The sequence below is a fragment of the Spermophilus citellus genome, assembly GCF_964194105.1.
Source record: "Spermophilus citellus genome assembly, chromosome: X".
In the NCBI taxonomy this organism is placed as follows: Eukaryota; Metazoa; Chordata; class Mammalia; order Rodentia; family Sciuridae; genus Spermophilus; species Spermophilus citellus.
Genome location: NC_138190.1, coordinates 87312797 through 87331610, shown reverse-complemented (window position 1 = coordinate 87331610; position 18814 = coordinate 87312797). Strand labels below are relative to the sequence as shown.

Below are 18814 nucleotides of genomic sequence, written 5' to 3'. Positions count from 1 at the left end.
GCTAAAATCCCTCAAATGGCTATCTTGCCTAGTAAAGCCCAAAGTACTTACAATGACCTCCAAGGCCCTACATGATCAATACATACTACTCATCCAGTCCCAAACCATCTCATTATTTTTTCTCCAAACTTTTTACCTTTCTCCTTACTTTACTCTAGTCCTATTGACCTTTTGATTGTTCTTGTAAATGGCCTCATGCCATACAGCTCTGACCTTTGGGCCTGTGGACTTGCTGTTACCTCTGCCTGAAATGTTCTTTCAGATACCTGAAATGCCACCTTTCCAAGGAGACCTCTGACCATTTTCCATAAAATAATGATGCCCTTCAAACATTCTCTAACACCCTTAGTGTTTTTTTTTTTCTCCATGGTGCTCATTACATTTACATTCATGCATGTATTCTGTCTTCCATAGCTCTTCAAGTATATGGACTGTTTTGTGCACTGCTGAATCCTGTCACTGAAAGCAGTGACTGGCATGGAGGAAGCACTTAAAAGTTTGTTGAATCGTGTTTCCATCTTGATTTGTAAAAAAAAAAAAAAAAAAAAAAAAAAAATCCTTATAATATCTGTATGGGAAAAGCTAAACAGGGACCTGAAGCTTCTGGAAATGTGTATCTGCCCATGGATTTACCTTAGAGGCTCCTAGCAAGTAGTTCCACTTTAGGTCTATACTCCAGCCTACTAGGATGTGAAACAAAAGGTGAATTCAGTCAATATAAGCTCTTCTATTGTACTTAGGAACCTAATTGACAGCACAGAATACCTTCCTCTCATTTCATCTCAAGGCTCTCTTTTCTGACAAAAAGTTCAAGGGCCTCTAGAATATACACTGACTACATTTCAGGCTTGGAATGAGCCCACACTAAATTTCTATGAGTTACAGATAAAAACCAGAATAGAAAGCCTCTTAATCACAGAGTAGAAGCTTTTATTTCAATGATCAAAAGAATGCAGTCAATTGAACCTATAATGATTAACATCAGGCATGCACCTCTACCTGAAATTGCTGTTAGTTTTTGACTAGCCTAAATCTTTATAATTTTTTTAGGCAATTTTTTTTTACCCTGATATACAGGGTAACTTAACCTCTTTCTATGCTATCTAGTAATGAGAATTATGTTCACTGGTTAGATTCCTTTATAATTAAAGGTCTTTAGATCCTCAGATTGCCTGGTCTACCTTGAGACCATACTTTAGATATATTTAAATAATCATAGGGAAGGGAGACAACCTAGAAAGGTGAAGTGTAACTGAATAAACAGTCCATAGGGTTTTTTTTTTCCAGCACTGATAGTCAAATATTAGATAAGAAGACCCAGAGTTAAGTGCCAAATTATTATTCTCCCACTACTGCCTTTATGAAATATCTCCCCCAATATGTGAAATGAAGTCACACAAATAAGAGATTTTACCTGTGTGGTCCCACCATCAAATTATAGAAAGCAGTTCCACTATCAAAATCATAGGAAGCAGTTAAGGGGACCTTGAGAAAAGCACAGTCCCACATACAGTAATATGCATATAATAATTTTCCATCTGTCAATTATTTTCACAAGATTAGCATTAAAAAACACAACCAAGTACATATATGACCCTCAAACCCCACACCAGAAAATTGGTCTTTTTTCATTATCAGATGACAAGATGTCCAAGTGGGACAAAAGGTGGGAGCCAGTCAATTCCCCATAGCCATTTCTTCAACCATCCCTTCAACAGCTGTTCCTTTTCTTGAACTACCTTCTTTTTCCAAAAAGGTAATGCTGAGATCAGTCAGAAAGGCTTTCTGAGAAGACTGGCTTGGATTTCTGGGTCTGTTCCAGTCGATTCAAGATGAATTGGCTTGTATCAATGAATCGCTCAACGCAGTTCACAAAACAGGCCTCAGCCCGACTGTCCAACTTTGGCCCAGGCTTGTCCATGCACTTCTCCTGCTCAGGATAAGACAGAGAATCACAAAGGGAACTTTCAGGAAAAAAAGAGGGGTAGGGGTAACTTCACTGCTTAGAGGAAAAACTTCACCTAAAAACAATATCTAATATGTTAATATTTCTAATTTGGCAATTTACATTCTACAGACTTACATTAAATTCTCACAACAACCCTATGGAATAGATACTATTTTAAACTTCCTTTTACAAAGAGAGAAACTGCAGTACAGAAATCCTTTACCCAAAATTAAAGGGCCAGAAAATGGTGGAGCTGAGATATCACAGGGCAAGAAAATTAACAAAATATGAATGAAGTAATATTTTGCTGAATTTGCTTGTAACTAATACTATCTGCATTGAATGCTATTAAATTAATTGGAGAATAAAGGATTAAAGGATGAATCATTATAGTAAGGTACCCTAACACCTGTCAAAAGAAAATTTAGGAACTGAGAATGTATAACCCTGTACCTAAGCCAGAGGTTCTTGAATCCTGTCACAAGGAATGAAAAATCATAAATCTTCTTGAAAGGTCCATAGCTTACAGATTCTTAAAGGAGTCCTTAACCACACCCACTCCTGGCCCAAATGTAATGAATCATTTTTTAAAGAAAGAATCAAAGTACTCTGGTCCAAGGCAGACCAGAATAAGTTAAGCATTTGATAAGGATCATAGTCCAGCACTACCTTAAGTTTATGGGAAAGGAACTGTAGAAACTGATGATTGTATATAATTCAAAGGGATTCAAATGAATGTTATTCACGATTCTCTTCTACATACACAAGCCTTAGACCCTCCAATTTCAATAAATATTATCCTTGGCCTCTAAATCCTGTGAGTTTGTATGTCGAGGGAGGGCAGTATGCTGTCCTTGGCAACCAGAGCACTTTGATCTCAAGCTGCAAATGCCTTCCACCCTTTTGCCAAAGTCCCCTCACAGGGCAGACCAAATTCCTCAACCTTCAGACCCGAAACGGCTTGGTATTACACAACAACCCAAAAAGAAGGCAAATAAATGTGTATGTTGGAAGAGATTACGCCACTTTTATAGTCAGCGGGCTAGAGACACTCATTTTTCACCAGGAAGGGTCTGAACAACTGGGTAATCAAGGCAAATCCCAAGGAATACAAGAATATCAGATTCATGGACTCCCCAGGATTCAGGCTCCCCAAAACAAAATCCCTGTACTGGAGGCTCTGCCCGGTTTTGGTGATCAGTACTAGGTAGCTGCAACCTCAAGTGCATCAAAGTATTTTGTGGGATACCAGAGTAAGTCTGTGATCCCCAGTCCACTGCACCAACAAAGCCAAGGTCCACGGAGTGCCTGTCCACTGAGAAAGTGGAGTCACCCTTCTCTCTTCCGGCTCTGCGGGGTAGCGCTACCGGGTCTACCCTCTCCCCGACTAAGTAGCGAGTCCCATGGGACAAGGGCAGAGGGAAAGTGGGTGCAGTGTCCATATCCCAGCCCCAGGGTCCTCACCCAACACAGTTCAGTCATCTGGTGCACCAGCTGCTGAAAGCGCTGCTTCTGAGTTTCCACCTCGATGAAATGCTGCAACTGTGGGTCCACTGAGCCCAAACCCGCCGCGGAGGAGGACGAGGAAGAATCCATCCCAGCGCGACCACGCGTGCAGAGACGGACTCCACACCAACTCACCGACCTTCACGTGTCTCAGCGACGGAACCGGAACCACAACCCGCCGCCTCGGGGACCGCCCCGTGAGTGCACTGCGTCGGCGCGAGGCTGGCGCTGGAGCCCGCCCTGTCGCCTCTTGTGTCCTGCACTTGTGCTCCGCTCTCCCCGCCCGCTGGGTCCCTCCCAGCCACAACTCCCGGGGGGCGCCTAGCCTGACCCACGAGCGCCGAGGCGCTGTCAGGACGTTACTCCTAAGGGAAAAGAGTCTAGGGAGTGGGGGTTGGGGGGAGGAAGTTACTTTCAGACCACGTGGCCCGTAGCGGGCCAGCCCAACAGCTCCGCCCCTGCCAGCTTCCAAATCGCCCCGCGCTTTCCCTGCTGTGTCGTTGCACAGGGCTGCGACCGGTTGGCCGGTAAGATTGCCATCCTACATTTCTGGCCTCTAATTATTTAAGGGTTTTCCTATCTTGACATAGGGAAATGAGGCTCTGGCAGTGTTTGTCCCCAAATTTAAAATCCATTCACATGATATCGCATGCCTTCTTAGTGCCAGGCATTGTGAATTTGTGAATTCATCTCACGTTCCGAGGTAGGATTTAACAAGAGCAAAAGAGGTTAAATGTGGAGGATCCTATCGAGTTTTCAGTGTAGAAATATGCCAAACGAATGCCACACAGCAATTTTTCAATACCGAGATAGAGCGCTTTAGGGAGGCTGCACGATTTAAAGACCTTCACTCTTTCCAGTAATTTTATTTTATCCAAACACCCCTCCACTTTTATGACACCATTTCATTTTGCCATATTCTGCCCCACCCCAAGCTCTAATGCCTACCAGAGAGCTCTTGGACCCCTTGCAAGGTTATTTACATGCCTCCCTCCTCCCCAAACTTCCTTCCCAAATTCAGTCTGTCTTAATAGTCTTGGGAAATTTCCTCTCTTCGTGGGGGTTCTTGGGGAGGGAGGGTTAATACCAGGCACAGAAACTCCTTGGCCTTTACTCAGAAGCTCAATCCCAGGGAAATTGAAGAAGAGATGTTATATTTCTAGATGTAGAAGAGCCTTTGTGTATTCAGTGGTAGCATAAAGGCTCTAGAGCCTGCAAGCCTGGAATTTCTTCAGAGAAAATGAATTTGGGGCTTGTGGAAGAGAGAAGTAGAACTAAGAAGCTTATGGGCCAGCTCAAGATTCTTCATCCATAACATCTAGAATGTTGCTCAGGAGAATTTTGAAAGTGGGACGTTCATCTGCTTTCTAAAAACAGAAAAAAAGTAAAGTGTTACAGTGACTAGAGTCCAAGGGAAATTCAATAGTAAACAGCAAATGTTTATTAAGTATATACTGTATATCCAGCAACATACCCTGTTGATTGCCAAAAAATGGAAAAGAAGTAGCAGGCTCTCCAAAAGTGCTTGTGCACTTTTCATCTTTAGTAACTCAGGTTATTTAATGTGATGAAAACAACTTACAAATTAAAATGAAAAACATTGATTACAATTGAGGGGAAGTTCTTTACATAATTACAATGCATTTTTATTTTGTAGCTTCAAATGAAAATGGCTACCAAATACATTTAAGTTGTTGGCAGAACAGAAATCCTACAAAATGTGGTAATGTTTAGTTTGGTTTCAAACACTGTTTCTGTCATTTCAAAGTGAAAATGAACAAAGGGCTTAATATTTCACAGCCACAGTCTATATCTCTGGGCAGAGAATCTGAACCACCTTTTGTTAGGTGGTTAGTCTTTTGTTAGTCTGGCTTCCAAGCTAAGGTACTTTTTGACAGCCATGGTCGATAAGCCTCTGATGTATTTAGTGATTCAGGGAACATTTATGCCAGAATGGTCTCAATTGACAAAACCAAAAGGTCATCAGTTTTGTAGTCCTTTGAATTAGTGGTTCTCAAAATGAGCAAAATATAAGAATTTCCAGGGAAGTTTAAAAATATTCCTGAGTTCATTTCAGATATTACCTAATCAGAATTTCTGGGTAAGAGCCTTAGTAACTTACATTTTGAAAAGTTCCCCAGGGATTCTGGTGTGCACCCTGTTTTGTTTGTTGTTTTTTAAAATATTTTGGTTTTAGTTGTAGTTGGACACAATACCTTTATTTTATTTTTTGTGGTGCTGTGGATCGAACCCAGCACCCCACACATGCTAGGCGAGCACGCTACCACTGAGCTACAACCCCAGCACTGTGCACCCTGGTTTTTGACCACTACTTTAAATAAACTATTGAGAAAGTACCATCTGAAATTTTTTTAGCTAGCAGAGTAAGGATGTCCTGGTTAGAAGGAATCATAGCCCATTACCCCAATCCTTCATTATACAGGAGAAAAGGGGAATTACTCCAAGGGATTGTCCATTTCTCTATACTTTCTTTATGATCTCTGTCATTTGTCCCAAAGTAAAGGAGCCAATGTTCTGATCCTAATTTTCATCTCATCAAGAGGACTCCATATTCACATCAGTGTTCGTTGGATACTATATTTCTATTTCTAGTGGGGCAGAACTAAGAGCTGAGCACTTACTTCCTACTAAAGATTTATGTTGTCAAATTAAGGTTTTGTACTGAAAAGTGAAAAAAGCACCTAAGAAAAAACCCAAGATGAGATCAGGAAAGCATTTTAGTAATAGCGGGACAGGCTTCTTATGTCCACAATAACACACCTTCCCCCAAACTCCACAGTGTGACATATTAAAAAGCAAAAACAGACAGGTGTCACATGCCTATAATCTCAGTGACTCTGGAGGCTGAGGCAGGAGAACTGAGGCCAGCCTTAGCAATTTAGCAGACTTTATCTCAAAATTTTTAAAAAGACTGGGGATATACCCCAGGTGTAGAGTGCCTCTTGGTTCAAGCCTGGTAGCTGTCCTCCCACACATACATACAAATAAATAATAACTACCTATTTGTGGTCCCTTCTAAGTCTTAGGGTTATAAAAACATTTTGGGGGGCTGGGGTTGTGGCTCAGTTGTAGCGCCAATGACTCCTAGCAAATGAACACAAACCTCAATGACTTTTCTTTTGCAATGCCCACCCACTTACCTGAGTGCCTTTGGCTGTGGTAGGCTAGATGACATGACCATATAACAGCCCCTCCCACTAAAGCTGAGTTGGCATTGGGGTCTGCTAATGATACTGTAGTGAGAATTGGGGTGGGCCTGGGGAAGTCTCTGGTCAACAGAGGATTTGAGTGCAGGCCAGGGTCAGGGAATGTGTGCAGTTATCAGTCTGTGCCCAGCTTCCATACAGCCATGGAAAGTGGAGATTGGCCAGCTAAATGAGAAACTCAGTTCAAGGAAATAATTTAAAAGGTCACAGTAAAACACTTACCTCATGCCAGCAACTGTACATAATGGTATATACCCTCTCTGAAGCCAGATGAGGCCTATAGAGACGTAGGCCTTTGGCAATATGTTCAGCAGTCTCACTGTTATTAAATCTCTCATATGGCATTTTCCCAAGGGAGTAAATTTCCCACATTAAAACCCCTAGAAGATAATAAAAAACAGTATTAAAACAGTTTTCAGTCTTTTGGGAAGAGTAGGTGTCCTAGTCTACTTAGAATAGGTTCCAAGATCAATCTCAAAGACTAGAATCAGCTTGTTCCCCCTCTGTGCTTTTTACATTTTGTCCAAACTACTGCAATAGTACTGACTACACTGGATGGCTGTTGGAGTTTTACTGGACCATTAGCTACTCTAGAAGAGAGGCAGCATCTTATTTGTCTTTGTAGTTATAGGGTTTGGCAGAATGCCTAGTACATAATCAGTATTCAGAAGCTGTTGAATACTGAATGAATTGTTTGTTTCCCTCAATATATTGTAAGTTCTAAGAAGGCAGGGATCATGTCCAGTTAACTGTTTGTGTCCTCAGAAACCCCTGAGGTTTCTGACACATAGTAAGCCCTCTCTAAGGATTAGATTAATGAAATCAAGAACAGTCTTTCTGTGCAGTTTGCAAAGTTGAATTTACCCATTGCATTCCTCTTCCTTTGAGCTGTATAATCTGTACAATCTTATCCACTTACCAAAAGCCCAAATGTCAGATTTGCTGCTGAACTTGCTATACATAAGGACTTCTGGTGGAGACCACCGGACTGGAAATTTAGAGCCTACTGAGCTGGTGTACTCATCATCCAAGACATATCTGTAAGGGATTCGAGACATGTTACTGTTAGGATTTAGAGAACTTGATATTTGCTTAAGTCTTCTTGGTACAATCACAAGAGCTGCACAAATACACACTTACAGGCTTTCTGAAAAGTCTCTGTGGGTTAGCCAATGTCTTTTACAAATGTTACATTTAACAAAATTCCTGTTTTCATTACTGATTCAGCTTTCCTCATTGACAGTCTGGTTATAGGAAGAATGAGGTAAAAGAAGATCTAATAGGTACTCCTTTTCTTTTCTCTATCTCCTTTTCATTTCTCTATTCTTCTTCCCTTCCTTCTACTGTTGCCAGTGGAGATTAGACTAATTAAGAAGGAGAGATGGAGGAAAGTCAACAGAATTAACAGGTCAAGTTAAGTGTTTCCATATTTTTTATTGGTGCATTATAATTGTACATAATGGTGGAGTTTGTTGTTACATATTTGTACATGCCCACAATATGATTTGTCCAATATCATTGCCCAGTGAGGAAATATAGTTTTTAAAAAAGGGATTAGAGGTAAAGGGGAAAAGGAGAGAAGAATGTAATAATAAAGCAAAAGGATGAAAGAAGTGACCTAAAGAATTCAGAGGAAGAAAAGGATTAGAAAGATGGTAGAAAAAACACACAATGAGAACAGAAAAGGAAGAGGAAATTAAAACTGTACCAACCAGGGTAACTCCACATCATGTACAACCACAAGAGTGGGATCCTAAATAGAATAAGTTATGCTCTGTGTATATATAATCTGCCAAAATATATTCTGCTGTTACATATAACTAAAAAGAACAAACTGAAAAAAAAAACCCACCTTGCCATGTTTGTAGCATGCAACTTTAACTTTTAAAGGGAAAGATGAAAAAGGCATACTTACCTGGACAGGCCAAAGTCAGATACTTTTACAACTCCTTGATCATTTACCAAACAGTTTCGAGCTGCCTGTAGTACAACAACAGATACCAATGAGATCCTGTCTTTAACACAAAGTTAAAGACACAGATTAAAGAAAAGTTTCTGCCTATCAGTGGAATGAAGCCAGAAATACTTCATCCCCTTCCACCAAAGACACCTTCCCACCTAATAGAAGTCGGTTGCTGCCAATGTGAAAATCTGATGCATTTCTACTGCATGGAAAGTGACCTAGTATTCAGTCCTAAATAAAGTACTGAGAACATACAGCATGATTTAATTCACAAGAGAAATTCCACAACACTGCTTCCTTTGTTGAAATGCTAAGAGAATTAAGGGAGATCAGGAAGTAATTTTGCTTTCTGCCTTGCTGCCAATAGAAATAGGATTATTTGAATTCTGTCCTGGCTGAAAGAAATAGGGGCACAACTCTGATGTCTCTAGGAACCAGACAGGTAAAGGAAGAGTAAAGTAGGGTAAGTGGAGATTGCAGGAAATAGATAACCTGATCTAAAACAGGCAGCTGCTCAGCTCCAACTGACTCAGTGTTATCAATGAATGTTATCCAAGTGTCTGTGAGAATGCGGGCCCAGTATTTCAAAATGGACTAGATTTCCAAGAGAAGCTGGAAATTCCTGGTTTTATTTTTTTATTTCTTTTTTTAAAGAGAGAGAGAGAATTTAATATTTATTTTTCTTTAGTTTTTTCGGCGGACACAACATCTTTATTTGTATGTGGTGCTGAGGATCGAACCCAGCACTGCGCGCATGCCAGGCAAGCACGCTACCGCTTGAGGCACATCCCCAGTCCAATTTCTTTGTTATTTTGTTTTTGAAGTACTGAGTATTGAAGCCAGGGGCACTTTACCACTGAGATACATTCCCAGCCCTTTTAATTTTTTTTTTTTTTGAGACAGGGTCTCACTAACTTGCCCAGGCTGTCCTTGAATTTGCAATCCTCCTGCTTCAGCCTCCCAAGTCTCTAGAATTATAGGCATGTGCCATTGCACTTGGAGTCCATTTTTTTAATATGAAATGTTTATATTAAAGTTTTTACTAACTATTCTAAGACAATTTTAAAACACCATGTGGGCAAATGCAGCCATGAGCCCCCAGTTTTTAACTCCGCTCTAAGTAAATGGTGATTCCATGCCAGGAGCAGTCCCATTGGGAAGCACAGGATTGCCCTTCTGCTACAAGTCGAGAATGGCCAAAGAAGGACTTCCTCATTGGCCAATGACCACTTCCTCTTACATGGCAAGAAGCTGGGGTGAGTGGCTGCCTAGCTCTCACCATAGCCAGCCTCATGGAGTTGAGGCTGGAGATTCTAGACTAGCTAACCACTAGGTAGAGGCATACCTAACTTGTAGTGTTTTCTAGATATAACTGAAATGCTGGCACCAGCAACCTTCCTTAACAATGCACAGTATATCTTCCATGGCTACTTCCAACCCTTTGATCCCGGGCCAATCCTTCTGATGTCTCACCAGGTCTCGGTGAAGGAACTGCTTTGACTCCAGGTATTCCATGGCTTCACAGACATCTTTGCACATCTCCAGCAGCTGCTGAGTCTGGAAGCGGTGGCGCATCTCCCTCAGGTAGTTCAGGAGGCAGCCATTGGCCATGTACTCAGTGATGATGAAGATGGGGCGTTGTTTGGTGCAGACGCCATACAACTGCACCAGCTTCTCATGGGAAAGATTCCTATAGAAGAGGCAAGGAACTAGTCCTCCCCTTTTGGCTCTGCATACTAGTCATAATGGGGCTGAGGAGGGAAGGGTTTGGCCTAGGATAGATAATTAGGTAAGGTAGCATAATAGCAAGTTTATTTATTTCCTTTCCAACTCAAATCCCAGAAGTGTCTAATATATGGGGTGCGCAGGGATTTGGAACATAGCAATTGAATAGGAAATAAATCCAGGGTTGAAAGATCACTCAGGATAAATTAGAATCATCTTTTCTTTGAAAGTCTCACTTTCTACATCTACCCCGAAATGCTACTGAGATGATCACACTCATGATCAACACTATTTTCAAACAGTATCTAAGGCAGAGAAATGATTACCTTAGCAGTTATGATTCCCAGCAATCATGGGTTGACCTCAGGCCATGATCCCAAATCTCTATCACTGTAAGACACCTTGGACCATGGTGGGTTGTCCTAATAATTCTTAGACTTCAGCAACTGAATTAAGAGTTGAGTTTAGGTTGTAACTCACATCATGACTTTGGCTTCTTCAATGAACTCATCTTCAGACATGGAGCCTTCTCTGATCATCTTGATGGCCACATCATACTGACCTCTCCATTTCCCATACTTTACTACTCCAAATTGTCCAGTTCCAAGCTCCTTCAAGAAAGTCAGGTCCTTTGGATCGATTTCCCATGATCCTAACAACAAAGTCTTGGTGTGATTCTATGGGGGTCATGTATATATAATTCATACAACATATATAAAGGCTTACTAGGGTAAAACAGGAAAAACAGTAAATGGTAAATGCTTAGAAGTACTAATCCACATTTACTCAGGTAAATCTCAGGGGCAGAGGGTTATTAGAGGAGTATGGGAATTTTAGGTGGAAGTTAATCATAAGGGAAAATAGACTAAAAATATTCCCAAAGCCCTTTATTATTATTTGTATGATGTAATTAACAAACTCAGGAATGATGCTGAAAAATTTTACCACAATTAAATGACAAAAGACCCTAAACTTCAAATCCTTTTATGAATGATCTATATTCTGCAGTACCCGTATGGACCACTAGAGGGAGAAAATCATTAAATAACTGGCTCTTTTGACCTTGAGGCAGCTGGTACAGAACAGCAGACCTCAAGGACGCTCTCTAAGGCAAGCTCTGTAAAGGTAGTCTTGCAACTAGCCAGCCCCACTACCCTACATAAATAAGCAGTTACCGTAGCCCAGGCCTGCAGTGGAAGGTGCATTCTTGTTTTTCTGAGACACTGGATATTTCAGCCTAGATATGAGTCCTGAAAGATACAGAGGGGTCATGCTTTTGATTCACCATGGGGGTAAGGTGGGTTGGACATCCTCACTTCAAGCCTCATACTTCCAATGTGCATCCTTCTAGTACATTTTGAATCCTAAAAGATCTCTATGAACCCACATTTTTCTGGAAGTTTTTCCTCTCACAAAAGAGTTTTCAGGGACAATGGAGAAAAAATACTAATTGAAATACACCCCTTATTAAATGTATTCCCACCTTCCAGCCAGACGTAATTCACATCCTACCTTCTCAATGAATCTTTTCCCATGTATTCATACCTTACTAATTTCTCGATATTTATAATTTCTACACTACTTAGAAACTGTATTCTGATATTATCTAATCTGTATGTTCTTTTAGGACAAAGACTTCAACTATGAATTTTCCTTTGTTCTCTTCTAGAACATAGGAACTTGCTGAGTACATGTAGGAACTTGAATAATTGTTAATGTATACTTGCTGACTATTTATTCATTAGCCTCTTCTGTGTCTTTCTTTAGCACCAAGCATCAATAACCAAATAATTCCTCCCCTATTGGATATAAAATGTGACCACCTCTTGACTAGAGTCCTACTCATCTCACAGAGGTTTATTTTTACACCTAATCCACACTGCCCCATGAGGTATATTCTTTCTCTCACCACTTAGTCCTGAATTGCTTCTAGTGTTCATAATACCCTTCTCAGTTGCACTGGTACTCACCGGCAGAGTTATGCTGATGGTAATTAATGAGCTCAGGAATGGTGCTGAAAAGGTGTTTCTCAGCCAGGTAATACTGGCTCTGAGGTGTGGAACACACAACATAATGGCGTATCACCCCTTGAGGGTCCCTGAAGAAGTGGATAGTCAGTAACTGGGCACAAGGATTGGAAGGACCCAAAAAGTGAAGTAAGATGAGTTTGACTTTAGGGGACAGAAGAAATGGGATAGGCACACCATTAAGGAGCTGCTAGGAGGGCACCCTGATCTTTAATCCCAAGGGTCCTGGAATAGCACTCACCCTGTAGATTTAGCAAACACAGACACAGTATATTTTCCAGCTTTGCTCGAGTCTCTGACAATGAAACCTCCTTCTTTCCCCTGAAACAATAAAAATGAAGCTGACTGTAGGAGGGAGTGGTGCTCACACTTGAACCCACCTGCCCAAACCTGAGAGAAAATAGAACAACCTGTGATTTCACTGTCAAGTCCCATGCTTGAGCTTCAGCCTCCTTGATTGTTTGTTTGGTTATTTATTTATTGTTATTTTGTTACTGATGATTGAACCCAGGGAAACTTTGCCACTGAGCTACATTTCCAATCCTTTTTATTTTGAGATAGGACCTTGCTTAGTTGCTGAGGGTCTCACTAACTTGCTGAGACTAGCCTCAAACTTGCCATCCTCCTACCTCAACATCTTTAGTTGCTGGAATTACAGACATGAAGCATTGCACCAGCCTTACCACCTTGCTTTTAATACTGAAAAGTGTAATTGGGAGCCCAGATGAAGGCCACCTTGACTCTGTATTATCTGAAGTTGATGGGCAGAATAGGCCCTTAATTCAGGATCCTTGTTCATTATGTACAGAGAATGTCATTAGCTTGTGGTCCACACTTACCTCTTGCTTTAGTAGTTGCTCAGCTTGACTCCGAGTCATGTGTTTGGAATACCACCTGTGAAGGGAGAGAGTTTTTGAGTGGCTCTGAGCCATGTTTAGTTACTCAGAGGTTAGAGCTCCAAATTCATCCATGCGTATGATTCAGTTGATTCATTCAAACCCTATTTAGGGAGACCCTATCATGCAGATAGTACATTGTATCCCTTTCGAACGCCCAGATTGGCACTGAAATGGAAAGTAGAGGGCAAAGAAAGGAAGCAGGGTTTGCAGGGACAAGATCCGAGACTATGTCATTCAAGGACAGTCCACTTCTATGATGAGGATGTCAGCACAAATTTGGCATTTTTATCCTTTCAAGTGTTTCTAATCAGGTTGTCAAGTCTCCTTTGAGTGTGATTCTTCTGGATTTGGGAGTGTGGAAACCTCTCCAGCATTCATAAGCTGAGAATACTGGGGTCACAGTAAGACTCAGCACAAACTTGGGGTGGCACGATTTGACCCAGCTGTAACTAATTTTAATATGTGCCTTGAAATAAAAATATTTGTTGAAAGTATAAAAGGAGCATAGACTTTATTTTGTACCTCTGGAAGATTGTGTCGTGGGCATGTAAGCATACTCACTCATACATTTCTATGGAGTCCTCTGCTTCAGTGACGTAATTACTAGGAATGTAGCCTTCCTGCCTGTAGAGGAGACAGTGTGGTAGATCATCCAGCACTTTCCCATCCTTAAACAGATTTATATGCCTGTACCCCCAAGCTCAGATTAATCTCAAATGGAAACAGAGAGAGAGAGAGAGATATCATGGCCCTCCCTCAAAAAGGACCATGTATCTGATGCATGGTTAGGCCAGTAAAGGGTGGAGCTTTTGAACATGTGGTATTGGTTATATGTATGACAACAGAGACTCCAAGAGGTGACAGAGGCCACATGTGGAGCTGTACATTGGGAAGTATTGGGAGTATATTCAGTTTGGTGTGGGAAGAACAATCTCTGATGAGGATGCTGAAGGGAATTAAGCTACAGCACTTTGCATGCATGTGCAGTGGTCAAGTCAGGCACAGACATAGGAAGGGATCGCATGAACTCACCCATTTTTATCTCGTGCTCGCCACCATGGTAGGTTGCTCTCCTCCAGGATAAAATACTCATCACCCTTCCTCAGCTGTAGGTCATTTGCATTCATTGGCATATAATCATAAAGGGCCACAACCTTTTTCAGCTCTCCCGGGGAGACTGGTGCTGCTGTTGGCTCAGGGGGCAGTGGCTTTTTCAAGATCTTTATAGGTAGGAAAAATAGGGGGTGGAGTTGGCTAATTGAGCATTCTCTCTTTTCCCAATTCTCTGGTTTACTAGAGACACCATTCTAACCCAAATTAGGCATAATAAAAACTTTACTCTGCATTCATTCCACAGCCACTTTTAAGCACCCATGTAGGGCTTCTCAACCTGGGTACACATGAAGATCACCTAGGGAGTCTTTAATAATCCCAATGCCCAGGCAGTTTTCCACATACCAACTATATTAAAATTTCTGGGACTTGGTTTCAGGCATCAGTATTTTTAAAGCTTCTCAGAAAAAACCATGTACAGCCAACATCAGGGAACCTACTTGGCACTGAACTAGTACATGGATCTACTAAGTGGCTCTGAACCTCTGTTTCCTTTTTTTTGTAAAATGAGTATAACTGTCCTCCTTATAATATATGACAAAGAGATTTCTAGACCTTAAGAAGGAACCAAAAAATAAAGTTTTAAAGTAAAATATTAGTCAATAAATTTTGGTGACAATGTCGGGAAAAGGTTCACTCATACATTGCTGGTGGGACTGCAAATTGGTGCAACTACTCTGGAAAGCAGTATGAAGATTCCTCAGAAAACTTGGGATGGAAGTACCATTTTACCTAGTTATCACACTTCTCGGTTTATACCCAAAGGATTTAAAATCAGCATACTACAGTGATGCAGCCACACCAATGTTTATAGCAGCTGAATTCACAATAGCCAAACTATGGAACCAACTTAGATGCCCTTCAACAGAAGAATGGATAAAGAAAATGTGATATACTTACCCAATGGAATATTACTTAGCCTCAAAGAAGAATGAAATTATGGCATTTTCAAGTAAATGGATGGAACTGGAGGCTATCATGCTAAGTGAAATAATCCCATCCCCCCAAACCAAATGCCGAATATTCTGTCTGTTATATGGATGCTAACCCTCAACAAGGATGGGGGAGAATGGAAGTTCACTTAATTAGACAAAGGGGATTGAAGGGAAGGGGGGAAGGGAATAAGAAAGACAGAATGAATTGAACATAACTTTCCTGTGTTCATATATGAATACAAGACCAGTGAAACTCCACATCATGTACAACTGCAAGAATGGGATCCTAATTAGAATAAGTTATACTCTATGTATAATATGTTAAAATACACTTTACTGTCACATATCTCTAAAAAGAATGAATTAAAAAATTGAGTAAAATGTCAGTGGTAGAATCTAGAAGTTGGATATAGGGGTGTTCAGTGCTAAATTCTTTAAAGTTTACTGTATGTTTGAAAATTATTTTCATTAAAAAATAAAATTAAATTGTACTTAAAAATGCTTAAACAGGTGATTGGGTTAGTGGTTGCCTAGAACTACCTATAGCCCTCTATCTTTTAATTGGAGAGGAAGTCCTAAGTTTAAATCCTGTCTCAGCAAGAACGCCAGTTAAATGGGGCATAGTGGTGCTTGCCTGTAATCCCAGTGGCTCAGGAGGCTGAGACAGAAATATCACGAGTTCAAAGCCAACCTCAGCAAAAGCGAGGTTCTAAGCAACTCAGTGAGACCCTGTCTCTAAGTAAAATACAAAATAGGGCTGGGGATGTGGCTCAATGGTCTAGTGCCCCTGAGTTCAATCCCCAGTACCGAAAAGAAAAAAAAAAATGCCAGTTCACACTACCAAGTTCTAGGGACTTCTAAGACTGGTGTATCTTCAGTGTTTGCCTATAAATTTCCATTTAAGCAGTAGCAATATGTAATTTCCTCTATACCTGGTCCTCCTCTGGTGTGGGGGGAAGAGGCTTTTTTGTCTTTCGGTGAGAACTCCCAGGTTTTAAGCCTGCAAAACAAGAAGCCAGTGATGATATGAAATGCATTTTAGGAAAGCGCCAAGGGACAGATTTCACCAGAGATTTTGCTGTTGTACACAGAGCCTTTAGGCAAATTAGAAAAAGTGTATGGGTTCCAGGTCACATGTCTTAAAGAGCAGATTACCACTTGGATTTTAGCCATCACTAATCCCTTCACCCAAACTTTCTTTTGCAGAGGCCAAAATATACATACAAATTTATGCTGTGTTCTTGGGTTCAATGAACCCTTGGGAGTGTGGTGGTTACCTACATATCCATATCTCTATCATCAAATGAGGAAGAAATTGACCTGGGGATATAGCTCACTAGGGACAGAGTGCTTGCGTAGTGTGTGTGAGGCCCTGGTTCTATACCCACTGGGATGGGAGAGATGGGGAAGAGAAGGAGAAACTGTACTGATCGGATCTCTTACTTCCATTCCTGTTCTCCAATATTTGGCAGCCCATGGCAGTTTTGGCTGTCTGAGAGCAGCAAAGATACTGCCCATCGATCCAGAAGCAAGGGTGGTATTTCTGTACCAGATCACTGTTGTATCGGATTACTGTAGCAGGAGAGAAGGAAGAGAGATCATATCTGATATGCAGAATTCACAACTTGCACATTTTCCTCTTTGAGCTTAGTGGTGAGCTTAAAATACCTACCCCTCATCAGACAGCCTGAAGGAAAGCAGACCATATACCAGTTGGCTCACACGACTGTCCTGCCTGCCCATGTGCCCTGGCCCCCAAACAGCTCTCATGCAGTTAACTTCAGTGATCTGCCATGATGCGTATCTCCACCAACATGATAAGAATATCTGATGACACCAGAGCTCAACAACAAAAATATTATCCATGCTTTCCCAGCAGCCATTATAATCTTCCTCTAAGGCAGGTGTTGACTATGGTATGTTTTTCAGATGAGGGAAACAATAAGATGTGTGGAAACCAAACTCTCACCTCCACTTTTTAACATACCAATTTCCCAGTTCCTGGGTGATCTTTTAGGGATATTTGCCTTAGAGAGAACTTCCAGTATTAGGCTTCTTGTGTTCATAGAACATTCAACAGAGCTGAGCTCAAAGGTAAATGAAGGTGAGTCGGCCTCTAGGATAAACATGGTTCCAATCTTACTAGGATCATTGAGGTAGGTTGAGCTCATTGCCAGATATAAACACAGCAGCTCAATTTCCTTCACATGACTGTGAGACAAAAAATATCTAGAAGCCAAAGTACTTTGAGAAGAGTGGTTTGCAGATAGGAGGAATTAGCATTATTGTTTATAATACTGTGGCATCTCCAGAACCTTATCAGGAAGTCAACTAGAAAAGGCATCCAGGGATCATAATGTCAGATAATTTAGGAAAGCAAAGACAACTAAATAACAGTAGTACCAAGACTAGGGTAGCCAAAGACTAGTCTAGGAATATGGACATTTGAAGACACACAAATTTCAGCATTTACCACTAAGAGGAATTCCAAATAATCTTTAAAAAAAGACAGGAATGAAAACAAAACAAAAACTTCTGCTGTAGAAAACAACTCAAGTCCTTAAAAGCTTGCTAGTCACAGTTCACTCATTTAAGGCTTTGGAGGAGGCCTAGAAGTTCTAGTGGCCAGGTGCTTTTTACAGGCAGATGAACAAAAAGTGCTACCTTCTAAAAACAGTGACATCTTTTTTTTCAACATACAAATATGATTGTGTAACCACATCAAAACTTGTCAAAATTTTAAATTCAAATGGTGACATCTTGATGCTTTTCTCAACATGGATTTAAAGACTTCTAACAACTCTCCCCTGCCTACCCTCACCCCCCTACACACCTTTCAGTACTCTTTTTCACCATTAAAAGGGCATAAGGGAGGAGCTGTTCAGATAGAATCTAGGCTCTAAGGGGTTACAATGCCTATAAAGAAGTTTAAAACAATAATAAAACCTGTTTCAGGGGAAAGACAAAGCAGGACACCAAATAGGAAACAGGAAGCAGGATTATTTGGCTATAGCTAGGTTCAGAGGGCAAAGCGTTTGCTGTAATCAATCAATCCCCCTGAACCTGAGTTCAGGCAGTTTCAGAACTTAATACCCAGCTTGTAAGAGGAGGGGCTCAGAAATTCACAGTCTGCAGAAGTTCACACAAAAGCAGCTGTTTCTTTCGTAGTTCTGGGCAAGTTAACCCTTCAAGGACAGTGCCTGAGAAGGTGCCTGAAAAGGGGAGAGCTTCTTCTCCCCTTTCTTTCTTCCCCTTGCCAGCTGTTACCATGGAGCCCAATCAGTAACTTCTTCTCTTAGAAATGTAAACATCTCTGTGAAGGTCTGGCTCAAGGCTAGAGGCCTTGTTTTTTTGTTTGTTTTGTTTTGTTACCACACTTTGCATTTGCAAACATGCTTCTACAAACTACTATGTTGGACAAATGTTTGTGAAAAAGTAGTAAAGGGCATTCAGCACCTGGCCAGTGGCCAA

The 18814-nt window shown here is 41.0% G+C and overlaps 2 protein-coding genes across 2 annotated transcripts in view; both read right to left on the bottom strand.

Annotated features, from left to right (window-relative positions):
* Positions 1-913: 913 nt before the first annotated feature.
* TIMM8A (translocase of inner mitochondrial membrane 8A) lies at positions 914-3644 on the bottom strand. Its single transcript, XM_081277848.1, has 2 exons — positions 3413-3644; positions 914-1930 (listed from the first exon to the last, which is right to left on the bottom strand). The coding sequence occupies exons 1-2, from the start codon at positions 3542-3544 to the stop codon at positions 1769-1771; spliced, it is 294 nt and encodes a 97-aa protein (XP_081133974.1). The 5' UTR covers positions 3545-3644; the 3' UTR covers positions 914-1768.
* A 705-nt stretch (positions 3645-4349) lies between these two features.
* BTK (Bruton tyrosine kinase) overlaps positions 4350-18814 on the bottom strand; it is a 34498-nt gene continuing 20033 nt past the window's right edge. The window contains exons 6-19 of the mRNA XM_081277847.1: positions 16787-16915; positions 16276-16343; positions 14328-14515; positions 13857-13919; positions 13236-13290; positions 12638-12717; positions 12340-12467; positions 11545-11619; positions 10850-11021; positions 10118-10334; positions 8597-8661; positions 7601-7719; positions 6904-7061; positions 4350-4821 (exon numbers count right to left, since the gene is read on the bottom strand). Of these exons, the coding sequence (XP_081133973.1) occupies positions 4750-4821; positions 6904-7061; positions 7601-7719; positions 8597-8661; positions 10118-10334; positions 10850-11021; positions 11545-11619; positions 12340-12467; positions 12638-12717; positions 13236-13290; positions 13857-13919; positions 14328-14515; positions 16276-16343; positions 16787-16915 (1589 nt within the window). The 3' untranslated portion in view covers positions 4350-4749. The remainder of the gene's footprint in view (positions 4822-6903; positions 7062-7600; positions 7720-8596; positions 8662-10117; positions 10335-10849; positions 11022-11544; positions 11620-12339; positions 12468-12637; positions 12718-13235; positions 13291-13856; positions 13920-14327; positions 14516-16275; positions 16344-16786; positions 16916-18814) is intronic.